Source organism: Hirundo rustica, chromosome 1, assembly GCF_015227805.2.
Source record: "Hirundo rustica isolate bHirRus1 chromosome 1, bHirRus1.pri.v3, whole genome shotgun sequence".
NCBI lineage: Eukaryota > Metazoa > Chordata > Aves > Passeriformes > Hirundinidae > Hirundo > Hirundo rustica.
Window position 1 is genome coordinate 39,626,042 of NC_053450.1, and position 22,704 is coordinate 39,648,745.

The window sequence follows — 22,704 nt, forward strand, 5'->3', positions numbered from 1 at the left end:
TTATGCTCCTCTTATGCAGCCTTACAGCTAATCCGCCACCCTATGGTGCAATGCATTATCCTTATAATTTCTTTAAGAAAGGAGAGAAAACAGAGAAAGGATTTTCACAGCTGGCAACATGCTAAAACATATTCACATTTATCATCAGAGTATAACGGTATTACTGTTTAAGAAAATGTTACAACCTTGTTTAACTTAGTTTTTTTAAATGAATCCTTTTCTCTGTGGAAGTTGGAAGAAAAAGGGGGAAGAGAGCATAAGTAAATACCTTCAACCTTCTCAGCAGAAATCTGTAATTATAATTTTATTACTTTCTGGTTTCTGATGCATAGGTTTCACAGAGCTGATTGCAGGCTGCAGGAACCACTTTTGCCTTTTAAATTGAGGCATTTCAGGTCTTCTCTAATTAACAACCACTTGCAGAGTGTATCACAGGCTTAGTGCCTACTCACCAGGCTCATTTCTCAGAGACAAATCTGTTATTACACTAAAATGAGGATGAGAGGCATTCTGTATTAATAGTTTATGAAGATAGCTAAATTACAGATGACCATACAGTATTCCTCTCCTAAGTCTCACTCTGGACTTGCTTTTTCTGGGGAGACAAATCTTGAAGTGATAAAACCTTCTCAATTGTAATAATTTGAATTTGTTGGTGTGGGGCCTCATCATTTTAGAGGAATAGGAAAAAAGAGCTTAGGCAAACTTCCTTGTACAGAGCACCAACCAATTAAAATAGAAACTTGGGTTTACTTTTCCCATTAAGATGGTAGAGTTTTAGATCTAAGGAAACAAAACCACAGGAAGAAGGACAGCTCTTTATTACATGACAGTTCAGAGCTCTGTAAAAGTAAAGCCTCTGATTTATCCACAGGAAACTGCCCAGGATCAAGATCTTTACACAGTTACCCACTTTGTGCCCAGTTCTTTTTTACCTAATCAGACTCACTGCGTGTTACTCCTAATAAGATAACCAGATCCAACATTTTCTTGGAGCAAGGTGCTGTCACAATTTCTGGTACAGTGGTAAGCACATGAGCTGTTCCTTAAAAGCAAATGACAAAAATTCTTCATTTCCTTCCTCCCTCTGTCCCTCTGACTTTCCTCTCCTCACTTCACTCCCTACTGCCTCGGTGTTTTTGTCACCTTCTGGATCCCAAGTTCCCAGTCACTTCATTCCCTTGCTAAAAAATTCCGTCCAGGTGCAGCCATAAGGCAAAACAATGGCATGATACAAAAGGACAGCTCTCAGGTAGCCAAAAGCAGCATGGAAAAAGCAGTAGTGAACGAGATAATCTAATATCTTGTCACTGACTGACAAAGCCATGTAGCAGGACATATGCATGCATTTACCATTTCAAAGAAGTAACCACACTTGTTGAAAGCATCGACCTTAGAGGGAAACCCAGAGTGTGAAGGGATGAGTACTGCTTGAGAGATGATTTGTATTGTTTCAGATAACCACGGCCGAGAACTGATGGGCATAAACATTGGCATTTTCTTCACAGAATTGCTGTTATCTCCTGTGCCGTCTCCTGTTTTGCATAATGCCATATGAACCTCATTACTGCAGTTTGCAGGGTTTTGAACATTCAGAGAAAAAAGCATAGCGAGAAGAGTAATAGTTTGATTGATGCAATTTTCACATTGGCCCAGTGGATAATCAGAAGAGCTCTTCTATTGCAAGGACATGCAGAAAGCAAAACATTATAAATCCTACCCACAACCCAGGGCCATTAAGAAAGGCTAAAACAACCTCTAATAACACACGCTTCCTTGACAGAGTTTTTGTTAACAGCTAAATGGCAGCTAGCAGGCAAGATCTGCTCTTACGCCAGGACCACAAGGCACGCAGCAATCTGAACAAAGGATAAATATGTATGTGTGGAAATTGCGTCTTCCAAATATTATAAAAAATAAATAGATTAAATGAACCCCTACCTTGGAGAGCCTGAAGCGTACGAGTCTGTACAACAATACAGAGTTGCAGGACCAGCTGTGGCGCACTTTCCAGAAAGGTGGCTAGCAAATGCAGCATACTCACATCTGCATACTCATACACCATTTTCCAATAAAACCGCCATCTGTCATTCTCTCCACTCTGTCGACTCCGGATACCCAAGTACATCGTGTGAAAATACCTGGAAATGAAAGAGAGTAGTTATAGAAGAACAGAATGGTATTTTACAGGTTATACTTCTGCTTGCAAATAACATTTTGTTCAATGTACTTCAAAATAATGAACACTTATTTTAAAAGATTGTTGTATTTAAGTTTGTAGTAGTGCATATGATAGGAGTAAACTAAACTGAAGACAAGACTAGCTTTTATAAGGCAGTTAAAAAAGCTTAGCATTGTTTTATTTGTTAAATAGTTTTTCTTTCAGGGACACAGTTTTCTAATTTGAAATATACAGGTGAAATCTTGATTATATGGCCTTTCTCAGAAGTTTTGCAAATAATGAGAGGGACAAAACTGACTCTTTAATGAGAACCTGCAAAGAACTGATTTCCTTCTCCATGGCTCTATTAGGACTTGGACCACCACCTGCACTGCAGTCTAAGGTGGTCTTACTCTGTAGCTCTGCTATGGCTGAGCTTATCCTCCTGCTCTTCCACCCATCTAATGCACTGAGTATTTCAGATGCTGCCAAATATATAGTGGTTTTTTTTTTTCCTCGTAGTTTGATTATTTTAGCTGGAGAGAAGATGTAGCTGCGAGTTCCTATTTTAGGAGGTGTGGAATTCTGGCTGTGGGTTCCCTTGGAGATCAGAAATGACTCACTATGGTAGCTCCCATGCAGCAGTAACAGTAAGAAGCAGCAGGAGCCAGGAATCCAACAGGCTGCTTCTGCTCCCCGTAGTAACTAGCAGATAAAGGTAGCAAAGCCTGCCAGCTCTCGTGGCCCGTGCAATCAGCAAGACAAACACCTGGCAACCAGAAAATTAAGTAGATTTTCATAGGTGCAGGACCAATGAGTGTTTTTAGAAAGCAAGGAATGTCTTCTGAAGGCTAGTAACCAGATGCTGTGATGCCTGTGGTGACCCTTGCAGAGCTTGCAGGAGTCTCCCGTGACGCACCTGAGTCACAGTGCAGTGATCACTCTGGGTGGCCTTTGATCCACCCTGTTATTCTGATCTGATATTAGTTATTCTGTGTCAGAAAAGCTCCCACATTGTTCCTGCAATTTTAGTTCCAAACTAATTAAGGGTAGCTGAGAAAAAAAAGAACCCAGTCTCACTTAATGAAAAATTTTGAAGATTAAGGTATTGTCTTGCATCAGGGTGCCTTGTGTCCTACAGTAGCAGCCTAGTGGGCTACTAACTGATGTAGATCTTTGTTTCTCTTTCTCTTGAGGCATCTTTCATATCCTGTTCCTGACAGCACATTCTTATGGTATTTTCAATATGGTTTCACAGCAATTTTTTAAATGAGATCCTATTTTATAATTAGAAAAAGCTCAGTAAATTTTAACCACTTTCAATATGAATTGTTTTAATTAGTCAAAATGAAGTATTTCAGTATTTCTTCTTTCCACAAGTTCTTATCTTAAAACCCTTTTCGTAACTGGTGGAGCATGATGAATTGTGAAATCTCTTTTTACAGAGGTTGCATGCAACCTTTAAACTCTATGCTGCTCAGCTGTAACTCTGGAGGTGTCTTATGCTGATGAGAAGCCTTTTGGCTTCTGACTGGCAAAGAGCCGAAGACTTGCTTGCCCCCTTGAAGAATGACCCAAAGCACCCTTGTACCCAATGCACACTCTACTGCAGAGCAGCAGTTTTTATTCAGGAATATTCACCAGACAAAACCAGGGAGTAGCACAGAGAAACAGCTGAGAGGACAGATCTGAGCCTGCAGCATCTCTCTTGACAATGCACATCACAGCAATATAAAAGGAAAACACATTAAACTCACATTTAAATTAAAATCACACCAGGTGGCTTTGAATTTTATCAAAGTCCCATGTGGGAGTGAAGCAGCAATGAACTGCTCAGAGATTGAGACCACAGAGGTACAGTAAACAAGACACCAACTGTAACTTTCATGCAAAACACTGAGCAGGTCTAGATGGGTCAGAGTGTGATGGGATAACTGGGGATGTCTGGTGTCTTTGGGGTTAGGTAAAACGAAGTGGCCTGCTGCCCAGATCTGAAAGCCACTGATCTGGAAAGGCATCTTTTGCTGCACAGTTCTGTTAATGGGGTCCATTGGACCCACAGATTCTCAGTCATGATCCATTTAATTGTACCTAAGCCTCTCACTAAAGTCCTGCAGCACAGCAGGGACAGGTAAGGTTTGTATTTCCTTCTGCAGTTTATTCTTTGGGTGGGGTTTGTTTGTCCTGCCTAACATGTCCTCCCAAAGGGCACACCTTGGAACATTGCACATAGGGGAAGCAGGCAGTATCTTCAGCATAATTCTTTTAAGATATCACTAACCCTTGCTATAAATTCCTAACGGAGCTGTGGCTGCTGAAAGTTGTGCCAGGAGGCTCTAGCTCTGCCAGTGGAGCCATCTGCAACCTCAGTTCTACAACATTTGTACAAAAAAATACTTTTCCTATTGCAAAAATGACATACTGTGGCAGGTGAGGACCCCTAGGGTTCTTTACCTGCTCTGCAGAGTGGTTGTTCATGGCAAATATGTTGTGATTAATGAACCCGTATGGAAATATTTCCTCTCCCATTGCACTTTATTGTGAAACACTGACAGTGAATTATTGGAGACTGGGGAATCATTGCTCTTTGTCTACTTAGCTCTCTGCAATTTAAACACAAGACATAGAGGAGGAAGATACTTTCTGTTTTTACACACTGGGGACCAAATTTCAGCCTAGGGTGGTATTTTTTTTTTTTTTTCCCTCTCCTTTCAATTTTGGCCAAATTAATTGCAGGCTGAAATGAACATTTACACACATAATTACTGTCACTGATTTATAGGCACAATCAGGTGATTAAACAGCTAAACACTCTGATTTGCATCCACAATTAATTGCACCAGCAATTGATGTTAGGTGTGCAAATTAGCAGTTATTAAAATGAAAAGATGGTCTCATAAAATGATTCATATATCAAAGACACTTTTTTTTTCTGTAAAATGTAGAAGAAAAAAAAAAAAGGGGGGAGAAAGTGCTTTGTTGTAGTGGCTTCCAAATATAGCTTAACACTGCAGTAATGACACATTCCATTTTATATATATATGCATTATGTAATTCCACTTCAGACACCCTCACTGGAGGCCTATTGTCAGCAAACGCCACACAGACACAGTCAGAGGTAGTTCCTGATTTAAAGGGGTTTTATATTTTCTGGTATTGTTTTAGTGGTAATTCATATTTGTATGTGAGTCCAGGTTGTGACTCTTATATAGAGTTATTCCAGAAAGATATAGGAAAGAGTTCTGCATTGCAAAATGTTTTAGATAATTTGATGTCAATGAATCTGAAAGAGCAGATGTGAATGTTATTATTTTGGTTGTGATTGCATTCAGTCAACTACAGTCTTCTGCTGCTGCTTTACAAATATCCAAAATGTGCCTATCTATGTTCCCAAGGAGCATTTAACTGATATGAAAAGAGATGAAAAAGAGTGAAGAATTGAGACTTAGAGCGCCTGACAAAAAAAAGGAAAAGAAGCAGAAGTGGGAAGTGTGGTAACAATACTGCCATCTAGTAAAGTAACTATTTTGTCTAATAAATCAGGTTTGTCTTAAAGCTTCTTATTTCACTAGAAGAGTAAAACCAAATAAAAACCCACCACTCCGCTGACTCCACAAAAAGACCTCACAATTTCTTAGCCCTCTTGTTTGTGGAGAAAAACTTAGGTGTAACTGAGTTTCTTAGAGATTCTGCAGTTAGAAGATTATGAAACCTCTCCTGTGAAGTCAGACTGACAGAGAAGTTCAGCCTGGTGAAGAAAAGGCTCCAGGGACGTCTTGTTGTGGCCTTTCAGTACCTGAAGGAGGCTGGAGGTTATGGCTTCAAACTAAAAGAGGGTAGGTTTTAATTAGATATAAGGAAGAAATTATTCATTGTAAGGATGGCAAGACTCTGGAAAATGTTGCCCAGAAAAGTTGTCAATGTCCCATTCCTGAAAGTATTCAAGGCCAAACTGGATGGGACTTTTAGCAACCTGGTCTAGTGGAAGCTGTCCCTGCCCATGGCAGGGAATTGGAACTGGATAATTGTCCCCCTGGGTTTTCTGAGTTTTTTAAAGCCTTTTGATTGTTCATAAAATGGAGTCAGACTTTTTAGCTACTGTACAATATTAGGAGCAGTTTCTACCTTTTCCTAACACATGTAACATAAACAAATCCTTTGTTTTTCATTCCCTGTCCTTTGTTTGCATATTTCTAACCTGAAAACAATTGTAACTGACAGTTGGTCTGGCCATTTGGCTGGAAGGTGAAAACTCCAGAAGCCAATCCACAGCCAGACCCACAAATGTATAAAAAGCAAGAAATAAACAGGCAGAGGGGCTCTCGGCCTGGGCTCAGCCTTGAGCTCACTCGGAGGAACTCTTTGCCCTGCAAAATCTCTCGTCTCCGTGTGATTGCTTTACGTATCCCGATCACAAATAATCTTTAAGGTCCGGTCCAACCTTGACCATTCTTTCAACCTGTGATTCTATGAATTTTCTCTCTCTTTCTCTCTCTCTCTCTCTCTCTCTCTCTTTTTTTTTTTTTTTTCTTTTAATGAAGACAGATCACTGCTTAGGTTGTCAATGCTGATTTAACAAAGCTTATATTCAGAATTAATACAATGGAATCAGAAGCACTGTATCACTGATTATCAGATGGCAGCATATATATTGTTATTTGAGTCTTAATGTCTTAAACTTTGAAGGAAGTAGAGAAATTTCCAGCATCTGATTGTTTTGATTTATTCCAGTGCATCACACAGCACAGTATACAGACCATCAATAAAGCATTACCCTGAAGGATGTGAATCTGAGACAAGACCACTAGTAGCATTCTTTTTCCCTTATATTAATGAGGAAAGGCAGTAAAGTAAAAAAACAAACAGAAAACCAGGCTACTCCTTGTGCTGTCCACAACAGGTGTCCAAGATGCTATGTCCATGACATTTGTCCATGACAAATGAAAATAAAAAATTGCCTATATTTGTGTTTGGGAAAAAAGGTACTTCTATTCTAGGGGAAGAGACATTCATTCTGATAAGTGGTTCTCTAGTATTTCCAAAATCAAGAGGCCTCCTTTTGCTCCAGGTTCACTTACTAATCTTGAGGATGGTCAGCATAGACTGAGGTACCTACATTTGAAATAGTTCTGGCAACAATTCACTTACATGATTAAAGCATACCTGCTTGTGCATTTAATTGAGGTAGTGAAATTATCTGATAATACCAAGTATTTATAGGTGTGCTTTCCGTATTTGAAGTGCTGTACAACCACTGCTTTATTAACTAGGATGAATGAAAACAATCTTAAAGAGTTTGTTCCTCAGGAGTTGGCAGCTGACCAACCTAATACCTTTCTGCAGGAGCAAAGTATCACTTTCAGTCAGCACACACAAATCCAGCTGATATTTTGGAAGCCCATGATTTGGAGGATGTGCCTTTTTCTTGTTTGAAGGAAATTCTATCTCCTTTCTCCCTTATTCTTAGAAACCTCTCCCCAGGTTTTGCTCTGGTACAAGGCAGGCAAGGAGGCCCCCAGAATACATACCAAGCAGGAGAAAATTCCTCTGAGTCAGTTATTCTGGAAGAATGTTTAAGTGCCCCTGGCCCCTGTGCTAAAGATTTCCAACCTGCCTACAATTCACCTACCCTTTTATAAGAGCTTTGGTGAATATCCTGGTATCATTGAAACTGAAGGTGCTTTTGGCAGTGATTTAGCACAGCTTGAGTTTTATCCCAGTTTATTTTACGGCATCTGAGTGTCATTTATGCCCATTCAAAGAGATTATTTCAGAAGCTGCTCCATTATGCTTCACAGACACCAGATAGCTCAGGCTTATTATAAGAGGAAAAGAGAAACCAAGCCCTTATTTCTGGTGGACATGTTGTTCCCAAGCATACGGGACTTGATTGCTCTTGCTGTATATACTTTGGCTCAGTCAATGTCTTCCAGTCTTCTGAGCTCCTCTGGGCTTCTCACCCCAAAGTTTGCTATTTGCTTTTACCTCCTTTCTTCCAGTCCCACAACTTTTGCAAGTCTTTAGCTACAAATTTAGATTTTGAAAAGTTATGTTCATCTGCTGCTCATTTAGACAGCGTGCACAATAAATATGTGCATATGCAAGTGCAGAGCCATATGTGAGTCCAGTCTGAATATGGCTCTGAGCACTTGCTACAGATTTTCACCATAATGAAATTATCCATCTGATGATAATATATATGGCTCTAGAAAAAGGTCTTCAGTTTAGAAGTGTCAAAGACCACATTGTTACCATGTGCTTTATCTAAAAAGCCCTTAGGATGATACACATGAATAAGAGACCATTTGCATTCTTTGGAAAAGTGAAATTATTCTGATTTCATGCTTCATGTAGTCCATTTTATTGCAATTGCCTAAGTCTGTAGAGGAAGCCTGCTTATGTTGCATAATCTAGTGAAGCACTTGTGAGAAGATCAAAAGTCATTAATGGTCAGTTGGAGCAGTCCTAGACATTTATTCTGATGCTTAATTTGCTCCTACATCAAACACTATATTAAACAATTTAACCATACCATAAACAGTTGTTCTTTCTGTGCTTGAGGTGTAGAGGATGAAAATCACTACTGCAGAGCTAAAAATCTGTACAATAAACAGCAATTCGGATAAGTGGTATTTTCTTCTGTTGCTTAGTTACCAGAGAAAACTTAACTGTGTTTGTATCTCAACAGTGTTTGCCATGTTAAATAACAACAGATTGTTCGATTTTACTTCTTATGTGCCTTTTTATTAGGTGTGCCTGAATACTTAAAAAAAAGTTTCTTTAGAAGGAATACTTACTGCCTCAGCAGTACATGCTAATGCTTATTATTTTTGTTCTGAAGAAACAAACAAATCCCTTCAGTTTTAATTCCTTATTCTAGGAAGGAAACAACAGCCAACTTTTAATTTTCCAATCAAATTATTTTTGATGGGGCCATTAAGGTTTAATGTGCAAAAGGAAACTGAAATGCATTCTGGAGCACAGCAGTGACCAGAACTTGTCCAACTAAGCACGGTTCTGGCAATTTACCAGCAGTCAAAAGTCTGGACTTAATTTACTTTAAATTATGAGTGCAGCATCCTCATCTGTGTCACTGAGATGAGATCCATGTGAGGACAGATCCCACTGGGGAATATTTCATTATAAGAGACATTAAAAGGCTGATTTCCCAGATATGCATACCCAACAAAGATAAAAACCAAAACCCATTTCCTTGTATTTAATTTTACTTTGCAGTATTTAAAATATCAGAAAAATAACTGCTTTACTTCCTATAACATAAAGCAAGGCACTTTATGAGCGTAAACAAAATGATTACATCTGTTTCATTACGACCTATAAAGCATTCCCCAGCATCTTCTATGACTGGGAGATCCTTCTCAAATGGCCATGAGTCGTATTAAAGCAGCTCTTTATGGTCATCTAAATTTTTACGGCCATCTGAAATTAGCTGCTTTGTGAATTCCCCAACTGTAACCAGTCATACCCAGCACTTTCCTTCCTGTCCTGACATGTGCAAACTGCAGACCTCCAGTTTGTGAAGCAGTGGTGGAGGGAGATAGCAGGACTAAGTTGGACTAGGTCCAGGTTTAATAAGGAGAAGGCAGGGTGGTCTAAAGAAATCTCTGATACAGCCTGCTCCCCTACTGACTGTCCTCACCCCTGGGGAGCAGCTGTTCAGCCCCATTGCTCAGTCCACTGTGGGATTTAACCCTGGGTGAGGCAACAAATATCCAGGAAACAAATCTCCTTGTACTGGAATGAGGTGCAGCCTGGATGCATACACTGAGCAGCATGGATGCTGGGCTGTCCTCTGCCAGGACCCCTCTAGATTTACAGCAATATACTGTCCCTTTCTTCTCTCTGTACCCTGCAGATTCAGGTGAGACAGGCAGCAAACCCTCTGCCTGTGCACACAGCGAGGTGATATGCCCACAGCATGCCTGGCACAAGCGGCCAGATCAGTCAGAAGTACCCCTGCATGTTTGCTGTTTAGTTTCATTGTCTCCACGTTTCTCCTCTCAGAACTGGGATAGTCCCAGGATGCACTTATCTCCCATGGCTCCCTGCCAGCCTGGAGGCTCTGCTGCATCCGAGTCAGCCTGTGAAGCCCTGGGCTGCCAAGGCTGCCCCTGCCATGCCTGTGGTGCTCATCCCTGGGTCAGCTTTCCCCTTTTACAGTGCTGGGGACCAAGGGAAGAGGGCAGATGGAGCTTGATGGCCATGGATCCACAAGACAGGCAGCTGATGTTGCCACTGTCAGTGACAGGGATGGCAAAACCTTGTCAGGAAATATGACACAGACACTGGCCACAGCTCCTCTAGATGCTGCCCAGATACTTCTCAGGAGTAAACATCAGTGCATCTTTTGCACTATCAACTATGGGCTAGAACTGAAAAGGAGAATGCAGAAAAGAAATAATAAAAAATTCACAGTATGCTACAGATGTGTATAGCTTTTTTTTTTGCAGTTTCTTCACCAGGCATTGCCACTGGTGCTGCATAACAACTGCCTTTCCTGTTTCAGTCACAGGACAAGGCCATTTAGACAAGTCCAGCAGCACAACTAAGAAGTTTTACTGCACTGTCATCTCCTGCATGGCATTGCACACTTGTGTGCTCTTTAACTACAAGCACTGCTTCATCAAAAGCTGATGAAATCTCTTTGGGCCTTAGAGGTTCTCAGAGGCTCTTTTGGTTTCCACTTGTGGGAAACACTGGAGTTTCTTATATATTGTCAAGGCTGCAGCCCTGGAAGTGATGCCCGTGTGAGATCAGACTCCTAAGGGCAAGCAGCTTCCCCAGAGATTAGGTATGTGACCTGCTCTGTGTCTTCTGAGAAACTGAGGGCTTTTCTGCTGTGTTGAAAGGGTCTCTATGGGTTTCCTGAAGCAATACTCCATGGAAGCAGTTATGAAAACATGGCTCTGTTGAAAAATGGCAGGGCACTCTAAAGAGATCAGTTAAAATCCTGATTCACAGTCTGCTCTGTGATTATCTCATTCTGGTTTCCTCCCTGCAGCCTTACATGGTTTGAGTGGAAGGCTATATCTGTCCTATGAAGAAGAGCTGAAATTCCCAACCAAGCGTGGTTTACAATGTGAGTTAAAATGACTTTCATTCTTCTCTTCTCCTCCCTTCCTCCCTATGTCATATTTTTCATTTGCTTCTAAGCCTGCCTGCCTGTTAGTTATCCTAAAACACCCTGAGAAGTGAATCCTGGTTTGCCTCTGTCTCAGACTGGAGATATCAAGAAGAATCGGGGATCAGAAAAGCACAGAATCCCCCAAGGAGCTCCAGGCATTCCCTGGAAAGGCAATTAGTCATGGCCAAGGATCTGTACCATGCAGCTGTCACAGGAATATAATCATTATCATAGGCATCCTCACTTCACCAGCCCCTGGGGCTGCAGCAGGAATTGAATTGTTTCCCTGTTACTTCCCAGCTCTGACAGACTTATGATGATAGCCCTAGGAAATGGTCCTGAGACCTGCCATGTGAGACTGGCAAGGAAGATGCACCTGTGTCCCAATCACCTATTTGATTGCACTTGAAGGAAGGACTGCTTGTAGAGGTAAGAGTGGGCACAGATGGAGAGCAGTGTTTCTGGCTTCTCAGCTTGGGCTACCAGGTGTATATCCCAGACCTCTGGAGAAGCAGCTAGGCAGCCTCCCATCACCACAATAAGGATAGGATCAATAAAAAGTATTAAGAACCCTTTGCCTATTTTACCACTGTTTTCACAGGAGCAAAGTGTCCCACGTCGCACTCTGCAAACCAGTGTTCCGTGGCTGGAGACCTTGCAGTCTGGAGACAGGCTCTTCCCCTGTGTACCAGTGTTTATCATTCACACTGCACACAGGGAGATGCTCAGGCCCCTCTGGGACAGCTGAGTTTCTCCCAGCATCCATCTCTCAGCCCAGGTCCACAGGGACGTGGGTTATTTATCGATCTGAACAGTTCACAAGGGAGGGTTCAACACAGAGGTGGAGCAGCAGAGCAGCTGGTGAGGTAAACACCCTTGAGCATTCCTGTGCCAGGTCACGACTGCTTTGTAAGGGAGCCCTTCAGTGGAAAGATCTCAACCTCATGGTCAAACTCACCATCTGGAAGAGGGAATACTTTTACATGAGTATTCAGAAGAACCTGTGTTGTTTGTCCCTTTCCCTGATGCCTTTGATAAATTAAGTAGATAGATCTGCCTTCTGATTATGCAGCTTTCCAGTGACAACTTTCACAGAACAAGAGCAATTATGATTTCTTTGATCTGAAGGAAAGGAATAAAATTGCATATTTAAAGCAGAGGAGATGCCTGCAGTATCTTTTGCAGAAGTCAAGAGAAGCAACAGTAGTACAAGCACTAGAGAATCAGAATGGTTAGGGTAGATGCTATATTTTATCCCCACAGACAAAATGTAATGTGTTTCCTTCCACATAAACATCTTTCTTTCATGACCACTGGTGTGTGCCAGGATGAATCTGGGTTGTGTCACTCTGGGGGCCTAGCATGTAATCTCACACTGTGAAACAGCAGGAGCTAGCTGCCTCCACTAACCAGTAAAACTGAACTATTGCCAACCTTCCCCTTCCTTCCTCCAAAAAACCTTCCAAATTGCTTATAAGAGCTTTTATAGGACCTGCTTGCTCTTTCTGGCTCAGAGAAAACAACTGAGAATTCTGTTTGGAAATATATCTGCTGTAAATAACTTCTTATTCATCCTATTTATATAGCAGTCTCTGCTTCAGCTATTTCTTTTGAAGTATTCAGGAGAAGCCACTAGCTAATCCTGCAACAAAAAAAACTCCTAATAAATTGAATTGCCATTGTTTGGATGGAGCAATCTATAAACACTCAGGAAATAATGTGGGATTAGTCACACATTAAGATATAGACAAGCAGTGCTCGCATGATCTTTATGTGATATTCAAATGGCTGGCAGTGTTATTTAACAGAAATTTACGCTAACTTCCTCTTGATGCTTATAAGTTGTCTGGACTAATGGAGAATGTTCTTGAAATGTTGCCTGCCTGAAGAATTTTATATAAGAATCAATTCAAAAACAAATTTAACAGCAAATAGCATTAGTAGGGCTGAAAAGCATCTCACAAAGAAATGGTCTTGAATACCTCACCACAAACTATATCTGAGTGCTTTGCAAACCTAGTATTCAGAAATCATAGGAATAAAATTTCTGGCTTGGGTTTTGCCTAGGGAAAAAGCTCTAGGGCAAATGACAGCATTTTCATGTCAGCCTTTCAGCAGTTCCCATAGGCCAAATCCAAAAGGTGTCAGTGAGAAAAACACTCAGATGAATCTTGAGGGAGTGTTGCCAATTTATGGACCTCCCAATTTGCCCCTTATCTATATATTATAGAAAAAGAAGAAGGAATATAAGAGGTGACATACTGGCAGCATACAAGCCATAGGAGAAAATAACATGAGCTGGAAAGACAGCAATTACATTTAGGACTTGAAAGCAAACTGTGGTCATTAGAGATCTACATTTTTCAGTCTAACTGGAGTTCTGCATCCCAATATTAGTTCCATCTTAAAAAATAGCACAAAGTCCAAGAAGCACTGAAGGACAGTAAAGTGCCTTTAAGAAAAATGCTTCAAGAAATGGCTTGTATCAAAGGGCATGAATTTATATATGCTGAGACTGAGTCTGAATTCAACAGCCATTTTGTTTAAAAGCTTACTCAGAAAAGAAGGCAGAGATAACAGAGGCATGAAACAAGAATTAAGACAGTGTTTTTTGGTTTTTTTTTTGCTATGGCAGGAATAGAAGAAAGGTTTGAAAATGTTCAGCTAAGGCTTGGTCTATGAACATTTTTTAATACTATTTTTAGTTGGATGCAAGATCAGTTTTGCAGCACAAAACACAACCATATTTGCATATATATGCATATGTATAATCTGTAATTCCCTTGCAGTGTAGGCATCTTATTCCAGCAGAGGAGGAAGACTTGTAAAACTTTGGAGATCTTACTGTTGAAATGCTACAAATGCAAGTAAACAAACATAAAATCTGTGTGCTGTGACTTCCAAATGGACATACATATATGTATAAAAAAGGGCAGCACTTTCAGTATCATGTCTGAACTCACGATCACACTGAAAATTGCTGAAATTAAGAGCCTGATGTAGAACAGGAATGCTTTCAAGGCGATCAAACTGGACAGGGACTTGCCAGAACAATAGGGCCATCTGCTCCTCACCAGGGTGAGCAGGGATATGCCAGAGCTGGAAGGCTCTTTTGGGGCTTCTGGAGAGAACATGTATGATCCACAAAGCATCTGGCACTATCCCTTTGCACCTGGGAAGAAAACACCCTCTAATTCTAATTCTCCTAAACTCAGTGAAAGTTAAAAGAACTATGAAGGATATCCTAACAATACTTTGCCCATGGTATATCCATTGAAACTGGCAAAATCAGTGTGATCTGTTTCACCCTTCCATTGCAATCTTAATCACAGAATGGCTGAGGTTAGAAGGGGCCTCTGGAGGTCACTTGATCAGGGAGAGCCATCACCTAGAGCAGGTTGCTAAGAGCATGTCCAAACAACTTTTGGACATCTCCACAGATGGAGATTCCGCAACATTCCAGACCAGAGCGACTTGTCCAAATACTCTTTCACCCTTACAAAGTGTTTCCTGATATTCAGGAAACACTGAGATTAATTTTGTTCCTATTGACTCTAATCCAGTCACTGGGCACCACTGACAAGAGCCTGACTCTGTCCCCTCTTTGCACCCTCCTTCCAGGTATGTGAGATGTTCCCTGAGCCATCTCTTCTTTGTGGTAAACGGTCCAGCTTTTCCTCAGAGGAGGGATGCTCCTGTCCCTTGAGTATGTCTGTGGCCTTGTGTCAGACTCTGTCCAGTACTCACCCCTCGTGTACTGGGGAGACCAGAACAGGACACAGCACTCCAGGCATGGCCTCACCAGCGCCAAGTAGAGGAGTAGGATTCCCTCCCTCAATCAGCAGGCAGCTCTTTGTCTAATGCTGCATGGGACGCCATTAGCCTTCTCTGCTGCAAGGATGCACTGCTGGCCAATGCTCAACTTGGTGCCCACCAGGGCATGCAGGTTCTTTTCTGACAAGCTGCCTTCCAGCAGAGTGTATTCCCCAGTATATACTGGTGCATGGGGCTGCTCCTCCCCAGGTGCAGGACTTTGCACTCTCCTTTTTGAGTTTCATGATGTTCCATTTCTCCAGACTGTAGAGGACCCTCTGGTGTATCAGCCATTCCTCCCAGGTTTGTGACGTCAATGAACTAGCTGAGGACACACTGAGACCCTTCACCCAGATCATGGAATACTTCTCAAGATGCTAAACAGGAGCAGAGCCAGCACTGACCCCTAGGCCTCACTGCTAGTGGCTGGGCTCCAAATAGACTCACGCTGCTGTCACAGCCCTTTGAGATCAGCTGTTCAGTCAGTTTTCAGTCCACCTCACCAGCTGCTACTTCAGGCCACACTTCACCAGCTTCTCTACAAGGATCATATGGAGACAGTGTTGAAAGCCCTGCTCATCTATGTGGAAAATATCCACTGCTCTCCCCTCACATACTAGGCCAGTCATTTCACCACGGAAGGTTTCTACAAAAACTAAGACATGATTGGTATTGCAGGACTTATGGTCAGATTTGTAAGTACAGCATGAGTGAAAATGAAAGCTTACAAGTAAAGAAAAATTTCAAAAGTATGTTTAGGAAGCAGATAAATCTTTTAACTATCCATGCCTGCCACTGAAAATCCCTCAGACATATGACACATGCCAGTGATAAAATTCCTTATTTAGACTGACGCCTCATCTCCAAAATGCCACATGCTACAAGTCTGATTCTCAGCCTAGACTTTATGACTTTTTCAAGGAAAATATGAGACATGTCTTCCTAAATCTTTGGATAATGAATAAAAATTTTCTCAGAATCCTAAGTGCAACTGAAGTAATACATAACACTAATGATAATACTATTATTAATAATAATAATTATAAGGCTGTTTAGCATTATTTGCTTAAATTGGAAACCATCCATATTAATACAGACAGCAAATTGTATGAACTTCCTTTAACCTCTGGAAACAATTAAGAAATTCAGTGTTTTTGGCTAATTACAGTTGCAATTCATGGGACCTGCTTGTCTTCTAAGTTAGCTAGGTAAAATACCATCGTCTTCCTGGCATTTCCTTCCTCTGTGTATCCCAGTTATCCAAGTGCAGAACTGGCTTTTCCACATTTGTGATCACTCTGAATTTAAGGAGTATTTGAGGTGAAGGTGGAGAAGGATGTAAATGTGCCTGATAAAGGAGGCAATAAAAACTATGAACTGCTTTTCTCAGCTTTTCAAAAGCACAATTAAGAACTTGCTTTATCTGCTGGTGAAGATGAGACCAGAAGCTAAAAGAGCTTGGGGAAGCAGGAAAAAGTAATTTTTGCAGTTACTTTCTTTTTTATTTTCCTATGCAGATTATTTTAAAGAGAATCTTTCCATTTTTAGACCTACCAGTTTCCTTTCTAACAGCAATCTGCCTGATTGCTGCTGGCTTCCAAGTCACATATATGTCCTTGGTTTCCAGGGGAAATTCAAAAAGAGGTAATGTAACTCATAGGACTGCTTCTATACACAGAAATGTGCACATATAGAGAATGTAAAGAAAATTTACAGCAATACAGTGAACTGCTCCTTCTGGGTCCTCTGAAGAAAACAAGGGACCTGTGGTGGATTAAGAGGGTCAAAGACCATGCAGATGGCTTTCCCACACTCACAGCCATGGCTGGTCCCTATGGGTCCCTTGCCATTTGCATCATATTCCTGGGATTTTAAGCCTTCCATGCTCTGAAGCAAAATAAATTTCTAACGTCTAGTAAGCATTACTACAGCTAACTCTACCAAAGGCCTATGTACTAGTGTTCAAAGATACATATAATTTCCTACAGCTAGAGGCAGCCATTTAGTTTTGGCAGATGTTATTTCATTTGTTCAGGCTGAAAGGTCACTATAATTCTGTCAACTTTACTTTCTGTATTTAAAATATCACCCCAAACAGGTAGCTAAGGTAACAGATTTGCTTTCTACATATCTTTTGCCATTTTTCATGTCAGAGAAGGTCTTTTGTGTCTTAAGAATACTAATTAATTTTGAGAAGAGATCTTTGAAAAAAAAACACTCAAGGAAGTGAAGCACCTCTTTAAGACAACTGTTTCAGTTCCAGATGTGCTTGATTCCATAGTTTTTCTAGGGGCTTTGACATGTTTGCTTCTGGCAGGATTTCTTTGCTTTCTCAAAGCATCTCTTCATGTAATGATCTGGAAGGTTTCCTGCTACTGTCCTCCATTTCTCTGTTCATATTTACTGGTGCCTCCTGTTTGTACCTACAGAGATGTTTAACAAATGTGACCCTGTGTTTTGAAGACCATTTCAAAAAAAGCAATTAAAGCCATGGCCATAGGGACACCTGCATTGATCTGTCTGTTGATGTCCACCATCCATGAATCCTGACTGTGCAAACCAACTCCCTCCTTCACACAGCTCCTGAACATGGCTGAATCTGTGCTAAGCTATTTTGACATGTCATGCAGGTCAACCACTATCCCTATTTTTCTAATTTAATTTGGGTTTGTTTTCTGTCATCTCAGCATGCTGAAATGGCTCCATGAGGATCACGGAGCACTAGAACTACAGGGAGAGGCAAGAGAACAATAAGCCGTGGGCATAGGGAGGAGGATGGTGGAACCACATCAACCAGCACTTGGATGAAGTACTACTGCCGTGGCAGGACATCTTCAGTAATTGGAAAGACCTTGGAGGCTCCAAGGATGCAGTTTTTCTTTGCCACACTTACCCAGGGAATACTTCACTTCTTTTTCTAATAAGAACCCCCTTATCTTTTACTGACATTTGAAATACAGTTATCTAAATGCATTTACACTCACATGTTGGTCAAATATGGCTAACTGCGCTCCAGAGAATCCCACCTACTTATTAACTAACTTATACCAGGCACATAAAGGTAATAAAGACCTTTTGCTGCATTGATTAATTCAATGCACTGTAATTTATTTTTTTTTACTGAAAAATTAAAGTTCTTATTCTGTAGTGACTTGAAAAGAAGATAAAAACATTCCAGTTTGGGGATAAATTTATGAATGGTTTGCTCTGAACATTCTGTTTTTCCATCTTGTCCTTGTCAAAATGGGCATGAAAGCAAAAGGACCAGAAAGAACTCTACAAAAGAATATTTATTTTCCTTGTAAAACACAGTAATGATCAATGCTGTCTCTAAGGACTTGTGATATTTTCTTCCATATTATTGTGTAAGTTCTAAACCAAACTGCAGATTGGTATGATATACTTGTGAAGCACTGAGACCCTAGGTTGAGATAAAGACCATAATTCACCCTTTTAATTTGCTTTTAACATTAAGTTTGTAAAAGACGGCAGAAAACCTGTTCCTTTTGTATCAACTATTTAGGTATTTCACAAATGTGTTTCTATATTTCCTTTTTTTTTTTTTTTCTTCCTGACCACACAGTTGGAACATACAGGTCAATGTGACCTTACAACTCCCTAGGGGAAAATTAGTTGCAGAGAGATGGCAAGCAAAGAAAATGCCACTGACAAAAATCAGTGGGTTTTCTGCAAAACACATTTACTGCTTCTTGGCAGTCTCTGCCCTCAACTCCCACCTCTGCTTTAGTAGCATCTGCTCTGATTTTCTTATCATACACCGAGTGGTCCAACCAGAATTTCATTATTTGGAAAGTGCATTCCATTGACTAATGTGTATTTGATTAAACTTGGCTCCAGATTACCTTAAGTTAGAAGCACATTATAGCTACATCTTCACCGAACACTGAAACATCCCACTTCCCAGAAAGCATTGGCACAGGCCCAAATTTTACTGAAATCACCGGGTCTGAGACCTCTAATTTCCTTTAAATATTGAGACAGATTGATAAAATGGGGCAGACTCAGGATTGTAGATTCAGGCAAACACATATATGTGTGAACGTGTCCCAAGCATGCACACTCACATGCTACACCATACCATTATACATCTACTGGACCCGCTAAAGGATTCTGCACGCTCATGTCCCGACTTTTTTTTTTTCCAAAAGGAGACTGATATTCAACGAAACTCTTCTAGGTAAATGAAGGCGAAGAACTGAGCTGACGTCAATCAAAGCTGTCCCACCTAAATCCATCAAAATGGTAAATTTAGGAAGTTCAGACAAAGGCAAAGAACAGGCCTCAGGCTGTTTCTCATGCCAGCCCACCTTGCCGAGTGCAGTTTGCCCTGTGGTCCCCAGGCTTGTATGCTACTGCCTTGGACTGAACAGAGTTCATGATACCTTTCTCACGCTACAATCCACTGTCTGGCTGTCTGGCTCTAAATGTTTCTGCTGCACCTCCCTGCCCACAGGGGTGAATCCAGCATTTATCATTAAGCTGCCATAGGTAGGCTTTGGCCAATTTGTCTGAAAGAAGAGTAGATTAAAAGGAAGTAAACTTGGTCTCTGCTATTCAAAATTAAAGCAAACAAACAAACAAACAAACAAATCCCCCTGAATAAGCCAGCCCAAATCTCTTCATTTAGCTGGCTTTCAACATTTTTTTTTTCACACTCTGGGACTCTGGTATACCAAGCAGGCCTGGAAGCTGATGAAACAAATCTCAGCAGTCTGGGAATCTGGCCTGTGTTTGCAACTGGTGGACCTTAACTAGACACAGGGAATGCCAGAAGTCATAAAGAAGACTGATGATCCTCTTGAGAGCTCCAAATTAATTTTAATGAACTGAGGAATTTGACTAAGCTCCCGTTAAGCTTTTCACATTTGGACTGCTGTTCCAAGGCAAACCTATGTGTTTTCATCCGTCTCAATCTTCCTGGCTTGATTTGAACTCAATCCTGATGACAAAAGGAAATACTTCAAGCGAGAGGGAGGAAATTTTCTAAAGACTGGCCTCAGCAGTGAGCAAAATCCAGTCCTAATTCTCATTCTTTATATTTCTCATAAGCTTGCAGAATCACTTAAATGGAGATAGGCTAACAACGTATTCAATAAAAAAGAGAAAGCAGAGGTCCATAAAAAGCAGGTGTGCTCACAGAGTTGAATGCAACTCAGTTTAAACATCTTTAGCCAAACACTGATGAAAATCTTGACTACTCCTCTGCAGAAAAAACAACCAGTGATATTTCTAGTTCCATCCACTAGGAGCACCAAAACAATGCCAATGCCCAGAGCTACCACCATCCTGTCCCAGCTGAATACTCCATATCTTCTCCTTGCTCTTGTCCATCCATACGGGATGTACCAAAATCTACAAGTCTGCTACTCTGCTACGGGCTCAGTGTTGTCTATAACCTCAGTCTTCTGTCTAGTAACTCCCAGATGTGAGACTGGGGCTGGGTTCCCCCAGGCTGGGGAGAACCTGCAGGAAGCCTGTGCATTCCCTGAACGGTACTCTGCTCACCACACTCTAGGTTGGTCCAGTTATTATTTCTACAGTTTTTAGGCAATTACCAAGAACCAGCAGCTAATTTTCAGCATCCAATTCACAACAAAAAGCAGATGATATTTCAGACACCTTCTCAGCATGTATTTCCTCCGAAGAATTCTCCTGTGCTTAAGGTAGCACAAGATGAGCCATTAAGTCTGGCTCAATATAGTAGCATTATCTACTTGCACATCTCTCATCATGTCTGTGTGGGAAATGGTACTGTTCAGTAACATTGTAGGTATGTTCGAAGGCTAATTAAATTAGAATCCACAAAATACTAGCTCCCTGGGAAAGTAGGTACTATATAAGTGAAAGATATTATATTTAAAATGTCATGCTAAGAGAAACTTTTTTTTTTTTTTTTTTTTTCCCAGAACATTATCTCACAGAAATTCTGGATGAGTTTTAAAGCTGAAATTTCATTAGCAAGTTGTCAACACCAGCCCATCCTCCCAAACCTCTCTTTTCTATCCCACTCTTTCCTCAAAACACCACCCATCTCTAAGTATCTAGAATGGCAAAGGAAAACTTGGCATTTTTAAAAGAGGAAAAGAATCAAAGTAAGCAACATGAAGCTTACATTTTTAGGGCTAAAAATGCTTCCCTGTCTCACACTTTATACACAAACACACTTATGAACAAACACACTCACAGAATGCCAATGTACCATGCTTGATAGATAAATTTATGTACAGAAACATAATTACCAATTAAATGAAACAAAACAGCAGAGAAATGACTGGGGACTTCAACCCACATTTTTCCTCCATTTTGAACTATTTTTAAGCCTCATTTTCTACTCAGTAAATTAATAAGTTAGCAGAGCACTGTTCTAGTTCTTCTAAAAGAGTTAGATGCAAGTAAGGCTCCTACCAATTCAATTTCTACAAAGAAAATAATCACTTCACAGTAGATACTGATTATGAATTGCATGTCCATTCCATTCACGGCAATCACAGATACACTTCCTAATGAAGACCGCTACCTGTATTGCATCAGGCACTATTTTCTCCCTTGCCTTTTAATGTACATTACAGTTTCCAATGGTTATTAAAAGCATCCTGACCAGACATTCTTTTAAATTAGTATCCCCCATAAGCTACAATATCCTCTTGAATTCTCCCGAGAACCATTGCAGCTGCAATCTGCACTTAATATTGAATTTGCACCAGAGAAGTTCATTAGCTATGAACAGTATAAGACTTCCTTTATTTGAGATTTCTTTTCATTCATCCAAAGCCACCTTACTCCTCGGCTCCAGCAAACAAACTTGGCTTCTTCCCAGTAGAATCAACTGTTAATGCACATACTGAAAAAAATATTCCTATATATTCTAAAATGATAAATTACATCTTGGATCCAGAGATTTTATCCTGAATATATTTTTAGGTTTTGGCAGTGGCTTACAAGTTAAACTAATCCTGATCATTACATATATATAATGATACTCATTCCACTTATATTCTTAGCAAAATCTGGGAATATGATACAGAACTTAATAGTTGTGGACTACAATTCTAAAATCAGAGCTACATAGATACTGGACAGATTTGAAACATACAAATATTTATTCTTCCAACAGTAATTTGAATATTTAAGTCATGGAAGCAGACCTATTCTTCTTTTTTATAAATAGAAAAAATAGAAAACCACAAACTTTAGATACATAAACTCACAAATATGTAAAATTTGTGGTTTTGAAACTTTGTATTAATACTTAGTGCTAGGTCATATTCACTTAGAACAGGTAGCGAAAGTAATATTGTGCCCTTTAAAAGGCTTGCAATGTTGTAATATATTACTACCCTCTTTGAAATCCCAACAGAAAAGAGCCTGAAAGATTAGTCTTGCAAAGCTTAGACAGAGAAGTGGGAAAGGTATTGGCTTGAGCACTGCGCTAAGCATTAACTAAATAATTTGTTACTTTTTGTCTTAAACATAATGAAATCTTGAAAAATTACTTTTACAGCTCTTTCCCATAACGAATGTGGCTCTACAGAGCATAATGCTTTGAAATGTTTAGTTGGAAAAG

General features: G+C 40.4%; 1 protein-coding gene across 1 annotated transcript in view; it reads right to left on the minus strand.

The window, feature by feature from the left end:
- XKR4 (XK related 4) overlaps positions 1-22,704 on the minus strand; it is a 221,215-nt gene that overhangs the window by 77,088 nt on the left and 121,423 nt on the right. Inside the window, 1 exon segment of the mRNA XM_040068352.1 lies at positions 1,942-2,141. Coding sequence (XP_039924286.1) covers positions 1,942-2,141 — 200 coding nt within the window.